The sequence below is a fragment of the Etheostoma spectabile genome, chromosome 4, assembly GCF_008692095.1.
Source record: "Etheostoma spectabile isolate EspeVRDwgs_2016 chromosome 4, UIUC_Espe_1.0, whole genome shotgun sequence".
Lineage (NCBI taxonomy): Eukaryota > Metazoa > Chordata > Actinopteri > Perciformes > Percidae > Etheostoma > Etheostoma spectabile.
In genome coordinates, this window is record NC_045736.1 from 29714549 (window position 1) to 29724004 (window position 9456).

At 39.9% G+C, this 9456-nt stretch overlaps 1 protein-coding gene across 1 annotated transcript in view; it reads right to left on the reverse strand.

Moving 5' to 3' along the window:
• Positions 1 to 9456, reverse strand: part of rnf207a (ring finger protein 207a) — a 27385-nt gene that overhangs the window by 6117 nt on the left and 11812 nt on the right. The window contains exons 8-12 of the mRNA XM_032513652.1: positions 8304 to 8350; positions 5961 to 6033; positions 4753 to 4821; positions 4264 to 4332; positions 3121 to 3227 (exon numbers count right to left, since the gene is read on the reverse strand). Of these exons, the coding sequence (XP_032369543.1) occupies positions 3121 to 3227; positions 4264 to 4332; positions 4753 to 4821; positions 5961 to 6033; positions 8304 to 8350 (365 nt within the window). The remainder of the gene's footprint in view (positions 1 to 3120; positions 3228 to 4263; positions 4333 to 4752; positions 4822 to 5960; positions 6034 to 8303; positions 8351 to 9456) is intronic.

Genomic DNA, 9456 nt, shown 5'->3' on the forward strand with positions numbered 1-9456 from the left:
GTGTCTCGAGACAACTCTTGTTATGAATTGATACTTGAATGGTACAGTACTTTACTTAAGTCTTTTCTTTTCATGCTACTTTCTACTTCTACTCCATTTCAGAGAGAAATATTGTACTTTTTTACTCCACTGCATTCATCTGAAAGCTTTAGTTACTTTATAAATTGAGATTTTTGCACACAAAACGCATGTGGTTTGTGAAATATGATGTTTTATTATAAATGAAACTACCCAAAAGCTGTTATGATTGAACCATTAAACACTTAGTTAATTGACAGAATGGATTTGTCTGCATTGAGTACTTTTACTTTTGATGGTTTAAGAACAGTTTCCCTTTAGACACATCAGCTACCAGAGTATTTTTACAGTATGCTATTAGTACTTTTGTTTAAGTAAATTATTAATTCGTCTTCCACCGCTGTAAATAACTGTATGTGATGACATTATTCCCCATCAACCAAAAAAAAATCATTACGTCTAACTAAAACCCCCGTCTCTGTAATTTGTCCATAACTTTCTATTGCAGGTAACTTACAGTCAGCTCTGTTGTGACTACTGACATATACATATTCATGTACATATTCTTAGAATTTGAAATCTATTTTTAGTTTCTACCAGTTACTGGTTGGCAGAGATCGCCATCATTGGCATCAGTTGAGATTGGGAATTATGTCCAAAACCATTCCCCACAATTTTTCTTATTACAACCTAAGTGGTCACTACTTTTTTACTCTGTATTCCACTAAGATTTATATACAACTTTGTGTACATTTTCTACATACTACCTTATCTAAAGAGACTTTCTGCTTTACCTTCTCAATCATTCAGTTTAGTTTTTTATTGTGACGTAACTTCCTCAGCTTCCATCCCTCCGCTGAACGTTACTTTGAAATAAAACATTCCACTTCTAGCTTTTGAGTTGCTTGACATTTCTTTCTAAATTCTCTCAAGTTTCTTTTTTTTTGTATGGCAAATGTCGATCAAAGCTGTAATTCTCGAGTCTTTAAAGTCCATGTTGTGTTTGTGCTGCAGCTTTTTCTTTTGTTTGCGAAACACCAGTGTGTGTGTTTGTGTGTGTGTGTGTGTGTGTGTGTGTGCGTGTCTGTGTCTGCACGTGTTGTTTTGTCTCCCTCCCTCCTGTTTTTCCACTCTGTGTTTTTGTGGCCCTGGGATGCGTTTCTACTGTATGTCCCAGTGTGTTGTTATGTTTTCTGAATATAAAAAAAATTAATAAAAAAAATTGATCACAAAAAAGCTGTAATTCTCCTTTTTTTTAATATATCCATGTTTAAAAGTAACCCTATACTTCTGATTTCATCACCACCAGGAGTATGAAAGCATGAATGCACACACAGTCAAACAACTAGATCAACATTTATCTGGGACAATCCCACTTTCTTCATGCCTAGCAAAGCATAACTGCCCTGAAGCCATTCTACAACAACCTAGGTGTGAATACATCCTCTGACTCTGCCATATCGTCCTCTGAGCATCCAGGCTGTGTCCCAACACAGCCAATTAAAGACATTGCCAGTACTAAAGCAGCAGTTGCATGAAAGAACATGGCTGCACAACGTCACTTCTTCTTCTGTGAATTTATAATACAAATGGGGCCAGCCACCTGGCCAATACACCAATCCCTGTTCGGTTTGCAATTGTACATTAGTGGCTCCCAAATGGAGGTAGGGGCTTTCAGAGAGCAATTGAATATGTATCAGATTCAAAGCATTCAGTCGCATGTAACAGGCTACACCATGTGGGCAGCTTTCTGAACAACTATACGAGGAAAAGCTAATTTACTCCTCTGTCTGTGAACTGACGCATGATGTGGACTTGAAAATTTTGAAATTTTGTGCAACAACGGTGTCAATGGCATCATCACACATTCACTGAAGAGAGTAGAAAGCCATGGAACAACTCGGCCTCTGACCCCACACTAACCATTCAGTCTGTAAAACACATTTAAATGAACTGCAATCACCAAAAAACATTCAATACACTCAACTTTAAAAGCTTCACACTGCAAGTTAAGTTATGTGCCATACTCTGAACACTCCACTTTATACAAGAGAATAGACTGCACTGACTAGAAAAAATAATAAAATACCTACACATTTACCTGGGGTCTGGTAGGTTCTTAATCCTTCCTTGTTGCCCAGTGTTGATGCAACAGAGGACCTGTCTAAAACATGTATTCCTCTCTCTCTTTCTGCACATCCCGCCTCTGTCCTCCCATCACTGACGCAAATGCAAGACTTTGCCCGTGCTAAAGCTGTGACATCAGCGGCCACGAACAAAGGGGCCCGACCGCCACTGCATGCCAACTTCCAGATGAATCCTGGAGAGTTCTGTGAAATTACGATAAAAATAGTGCCAGCCGGCTGGCCCCCAAACCCTGCCCACTTTGCATCTTGCACTGGCAGGGTGCTAAGCAAGTTGGAAAGGAGAGTTGTCAGTATGTTGGCAATAGTCGGTGGGGTTGAGGACCTGTGAACAGTTGGGGGACACTGATGTGGAAAGACAATCGGTAAGGGGAATGTGCATATGTGACGTGAAAAGACGTGAAGTGCAGGAGAATTTGTTCTGGGTACTAGTGATGATGGTTGATGATGTTTATCTATGAAGTTAAAATACCATATGGCATTGCCAGATTTGGGGTTCCTTCAGCTACTAAAATCAACGTAACCCTTTCTTCTAAGTACAAATTAGAACCTCTCCATCCAGGAACTGTGACAACGTAGCACCACAGTCATTCTTCCACATTATCATGCTATCTGCCGTCTTTGTGGCCTGTCCTCAGCAAAACCAGAGCTTCCTAAAAACAGGATTGACTGCCTCCTTCCCGGCCCCCATGCAAGAAGGTGAGTTACGTAAACATATCAGTGTAGAGAGCTCACAGATAGACAGAATAACTGCCATAGTGGGACTCAGCATGGCGCCTCCTTTCCTCCCACTGCAGTCATCGCTGTCTACCATTTGTACTTGCAAACCATTCGGGGATTTTGAATTTGGATTCTTTACAAGTGGGAAATTTCCTGCCCAGACTTTTGCTTTCTGGGAATCATGGATCATTTGGTGATTACATTGCATTGATATTTGGCAGTAGGTAAATGATATCACCTTGCTGCAACGCTTATAGATCCGGCGACAGAAGAAGGGCAGCGCTGACCCAGCAGCAGTAAGGGCTCCAGACAGCGGGCGAACTCACTTCTGTAGTCTGTGTTGATCTAATGGAAGACAGAGATGAAGTCACTTAGTCCAGCAGGAATCCCAAAAGAGTTGCAAGTATGTACAAACATTTCTGCCATATTATCCTGTAATATTTCCATGAAAAATAGAAAATGAACAAGAGAGACATTGACACCAAATCAGCTGTTACGCCGATTAGCTGAGGTGTGTGCGGTGTGTGTGTGTGTCACTTCAATTTGTTATATTTGCGTTTCCCACTCCGTTGTGTTTTGTCCAATTGCTGGTTGATTACTATGGATTGCCGTTTTATTCAATATTAAATAAATGAATAAAAACATAAACACATGAATAAATAAATGAATGTGTCTTTGAAATACATCATGAAATAAACAAATGAGGGAATTAATACATAAATAATTAAATACATGTAAATATTCATATGCAAATTAATCAAGTGGTTAAATCAATACGTCAAAAGGTTTTACTTTGAATTATTTCATTGTACTTTTATTTCATCAATCCACATTTATTTACTTCCCTCTTCAGTTATTTCCAGTAATATATATAATATTTCCAGTATTTCCAAATAAGGGGGTGTGGCTATCTCCCACATTCAGAAGACCCGGAAACGCTGACCAATAAGAGCAGACTGGATTTTTTTAAGAGAGGGGCTTAAAGAGACAGGCGCTGAAACGGAGCGTTTCAGAAGGTGAATCCACATATATATATTTATACACATGATATGAGAAAAATAATGTGTTTTCTGGACATTAAAGCATGTTAACATGTTTTAGTAGAAACCCAAAATACAAGTATGAACTTGAAAATGAGCATTATATGGGACCTTTAACTAATGTGTATTTCCCTGATGATTAAATGAACACATGACCTATGCTCCCGTTAGAAGGCACTGAACCCAACTTTCTTACAAGAATAATGGGATCTGGGCATTAGGGCCACAGAGGAGAAGGAGGTGAAACTGAATTGGGAAAAAGTGAAACAACTCATCAATACAGTGGATTACTTTCTGAATGCAACCATTTCCAGCCCTGCGTGAAGGCCGTTGCTACTCACTTTGCTGCTCTGGACCGGTCTCAGTCGATGAGGGAGCTTCACAATCCTCTTCAGCCTCTCCATGAGTTGCTGTGTAAGCAAGAACACCCGGTTAGGATTCAGTGACCTGAGACATTACGGACAGCATCCATTTAAAGACCAATTCAGTCCAGCTAATACTGTAACATGTCTCTTGCCAAGAAAAAGTCCCCCGAATAAACTGTAAGCTAAATAAAACAGACAGGCTGATAATGTGTTGTCCATAGTTACCTATCATACATCACATCCCATACAGTATATGCAGTCATCTGCATATCAGAGTCATCTTATGAATTTTTATATTACTATACTTTATTTTACTTTTTGGGATCTGTATTCATTTTCCCCTCCCTCACTACTCTCTCTTACCCAATTATGTCTTGTATTGCAACACTGCAACTTTATTCATATTTGATCAAATTCTCATGAATAATCAAAATGTAGTTCATTAGTTTCTGTGGCTGTACTCACGTAGCCCATGTCCAAAAACTCAAACTTGTTGGCTGAGCTAAGGAAGGCCGAACAGGTGACGAGGTGCACCTGAACACATCACAGATTAAAGGTTAGAGTTCACACAATCTGCGGAATGTATGAGACACCAACAGACGGCAAATGAAATGGTTTTGAATTCATCCCAAAACTAAAAGGTACACATGATTTCCATAGCCCATTCTATGGCCCCCTTGCCGTTCCCCAATATGTGAAATACCTATGTTTTTTTCACAGTCACATGCATTAACATGCAGCCAGAGAACAGAGAACTGGGCATACAACACACACAGAGGGAGTGTAACTTTGTTCTCTTCTCAGGACAACATTACTTCCCTATATCAAATATTTGTTTACTGCTATTTACTTAGGTAAATGTAAAGGGACTGTTCTTATGTAGCGCTTTTCTAGGTTCTGGGTTCAATGTCTTGCCCAAGGACACTTCAATGTGGGACTGCAGGGCCAGGGATTGAACCACCAACCTTTCAATTAGCATGCAACCACTGAGCCAAAGTACATCCCCTTTTAACTTGTGACTCCTTACTAAAAACAGTGTGGCTACTTGTCACGTTTTAGATGTCTATGGGCAGCACACACTCATAAATCGGCATATGTAATATTGTACAAAAAGTACATGCACATATATAAGTTCAGCGTTCTCTACATTTAAATTTAGCCTAGAGGTGCCAGTCATTTCAGAGGTTGTTACAGTTGAGTTTAGCCTCAAAAAGGCGACAGCTAGGCACAAAAAAGACTAGTTTAAGATAAGAATTGAACTCCCAGAAAACAAAAACATGCATTTCCTGGGTGAAAGTCTTAGGTGAAAACTCTTCTCCCCTGCTTAAAAGCCTTGTGTTTTATGACCTGCCTGAGCAATCTTATACATCAGCAATCAATGTGGGGCATACAGTGATACACGGATAGAATACAGACGATTTAAAGTGCATTACTTTTGGTAGCTTTGGGTGCAAAGGGTTCATGAGAACAGCCTGCTGAGTTGTGAGAGTGATTTCCCCTATAAACTTTCCAAATGGTTTAATTTAAATAACCGTTCAAGGCCCCAAAAGGTTAGAATATTATGGATATTTATCAAAAATGGTAAAAGAAAAAGTCCAAAAGCTGAACACAAATGTGTATCAGAACATTTTTTTTCTCCCACGACCCTTTTAGTGTGATTTATCTCACTCTACCTGGAGGGTTGGAAGGAGGGCAGTAAGGTGTGAGAGCTGCTCCTTAAGTGCTTTCTCCTTCTCCTGGTGTTGACTGCAAACACACACACACACACACACACACACAAACATGTAACGCTACACCTTCACATCTGTGGCTGCCGAAATACTCAGAGGATTCAGCTCAGGAGGCGCAACCACAAACAACACAGTCCATATTTCCAGAAGCTAATCTTTCTGTCTTCTCTATCTGTAACACACACATACACACACATGCACAGACGGAGGGCCAGACACACAAAGCCTGACATAAATAGCCTTTAACACCCTTCCGGGAACCCAGGCACTGGACAGCTTCCAGGCAATGGAGACGGAGAGAGATGGAGGACAGAACAAAATCTCATTAAAGATCCCCACAGAGGGCAACCCGATACACTCACTCACACGCACAAAATCACTCTCAATAACACGTACAGTACAGGAAAAGTGCTCACAAATGGATCTCATTCAGATTTTTCCATTTGCAATTTGGAAATGGGAGTTTGCAGATTCACAAAAGGTTGATAAAAGACGCATTATGACTGTTAATACACTATATGTGTCAGTTATTAGTCATTGATCTTACATAAGATTTCACTGCCATAATTTGACTTTACAGACTAATTGGTCGCACACCTTGGATGACATTAAATTTAAAAATGAAAGTGGCTGTTGTAATAATAATATTTGGTTTCACTTCACAGTCTTGTTTCTGCACACACAAGCTTTTCTCAGAACAATAAACTGTGTTAAAAAAGGCTCAATACCACATTGGCGGGTGCTGCAACAGACACTAGTTGCTCATTTTGCAGTAATTCAGATGTCAAAGGTGCTCTGTTTTTATTTAAAGGGATAGTTCAGATATTTAGAAATTGGGTTGTATGAGGTACTTATCAATAGTCAGAGTATTAACTACAGTACATGATGGTCGGCACGTCCCCAGTTAGGAGAAGCAAACAGGAGTACCAGCACTTTTTCAGTAATGTACCCCTTTGAATTGTTTTTTTTAAGCCAAGAACCCCCTGGCCAGTACAAAACATGTTTGTCAGAAAAAAAGTATGTGAGGGGTTGTTGTAACTGAACAACATTTAAATGCTATACTTCAAATGTTTAGATGCATCAGGAAAAGTATTTATTGTTATGGTTATTTTATGACTTTAAGCATTTTGAAAAATAATCTCACATACCCCCTCCAAAGTACCCCTAGGGGTAAGCGTACCCCCATATGAGAATCACTGACTAAAGCACTGTACTGCTGTGGCCGGGGGCAGCAGCCAATCGCATTTTAGCTTAAGATAAATCAACAGTTTGAATGTATGCAATGTTCACAATATTTTTACAGCGTTACCTTGCTGTCAGAGAACCCTTTCCCAAAGCCAATAGATCCATTTGCTCTCCTCCTCCTTCTCTCCATCTGTATGCAACTTAGACCCATTACAGCATGTTACTAACTCAACTTCTTCCTTTTCCCAGAGTCTTGTGCTCTCTCGCCCCTCTCCTCTCTCTTCCTATGATTTCCTGCAGGGGTTTCTGGATCTGGATCTGTGGTTGGAGTCACCTGCTGCCTCCATGTTCCTGCACAACACCCTCTGCTACAATTCTCCATGTCCTTCTCTCTCTGCCTGTCTCTTCTCTGTCTCTGTCTGTCTTTCTCTCTCTCTCTCTCTCTCTCTCTCTCTCTCTTTCTCTCTTTCTCTGTCTCTGTTTGTCTCTTTCTTTCACCCCCAACCGGTTGAGGCAGATGACCGCCCACCCTGACTGTGAACTAACCCTTTATAACACCAAAGTCACACAGTAACACTAACTAACTAACAGATCAAGGCAGCAGTAGACCAGCAACTCCTGTGTCCTGCGATCATACAACCCCACGTCAACAAATCTGAACCATCCCTTTAAAGGAGGCGGAGGACATCTCATCCAGGTTTTCCTTCAACAGTTGCTGTTGTTGACAATAGGGACTTGAGAAAGCGTGTTTGTGTACCAATACTTTACAGTTGGCTGCATTTCCATTGATTGGATCCAGGCTCAAGCAGCAGCCATTGGCTTTCAGTCTTAATCCCACCGAGGTGGTTTGAATTCAGCACCATGCTTTGTTGAAATGAAAATCACCCAAGAAAATGTGTTTGGTGGGGAGAGAGATTATTGCAGAGCAAACAGGGTGCTGCTATTCATCACCCAGAGTGCAATGCAGCATGACACAATAGAAAAACTATCAAGTGACCCGGATAATAGCGATCAATTCAAAGTAAATATTGTGACACGAGCTTTGAGGACACAAAAGAGCATTTTCATTCACAAACTGTAAATCTTTATATTTCCTTTTACCTCTGAGCTGCTTTTAGTAGAATCTTCTTCCTCTCTGCTAGTTTCTCCTGTCAGATGAGAACAGAGGAAACAGAGCCTTTTATTACACTGCTGTGAAAATGGCCGTAAGCTCTTTAACACCTAATGAATTTTCAAGATTGTGGGAAAGAAATACCGGTAGGTGTAAAATCCACAGTGGGGCGTCTGGACTCTTTGAATGTTAGTTGTGCAAAGAAAATACACTCTTTAATCACAAATAGGTTAACAGAGACCTCCAGTGGTGGTGCAGTGTTAATGGACTCAGATGGAGCAAACGACTGCACTTCAGACTGAGGTCAAAAGAGGATTGGAATCTTATTTTTCCCTTTGACTTTTGGATTTCATTTGCAGAGGACTGGATGTTTTTCGGAAAGATGTATATGACAGTTGCTTTGGTCAGGTTTCCGGAATTGACATCTGAACGTACTCTTTATAAAGAGACCTGATGTATTGACCAGGAGGCAGTTATACAAAATGTATCTTGCTGATCGACGAAACGATGATGTTGATTCTTGAAATGGTTAGGGGGAAATATATAAAGACATTAGATAAGGAGTGTAGTGATACTGCAAATACATCACATTTAAATGCAAAGTTATTGGAAATCAGCCTTCATGGACATTGTTTTGATCCTCTGACCTCACAATTAAGTTTTTGTGCTCTGATATGCTATGATAGATCCGATGTGTGACCTTATATAGACAGCGGTGTGCTATTCCTAACCATGTCCAATCAATTGAATTTACCACAGGTGGACTCCAATCAAGGTGTGGACACATCTCAAAGGTGATCAAGGCAAATAGGAGTCACCTCAGTCAAATTTCAAGTTTCAAAGTAAAGGGTTAGAACATGTGTCAATGTAAAATTTATTTTTGATACATAATACTGTGTAGATTGATGAGGAACAAATGATTACAGACAAACATGCACTGTATATGTATTTTAACCCTCATGTTGTCCTTGGGTCGAATTGACCACTTTTCCTATGTCAATGTTCTTTTTAATCACCCCAAATAACACGATTGATTCCACACAACGCTCTTTGGGGTGATTTTGATGGGTAATTTTGTACAATTTTATAGCATTTGAAAAAAACATTGAAATGGTTTTGAAATAGTATTGAGTAAAAGTTGAC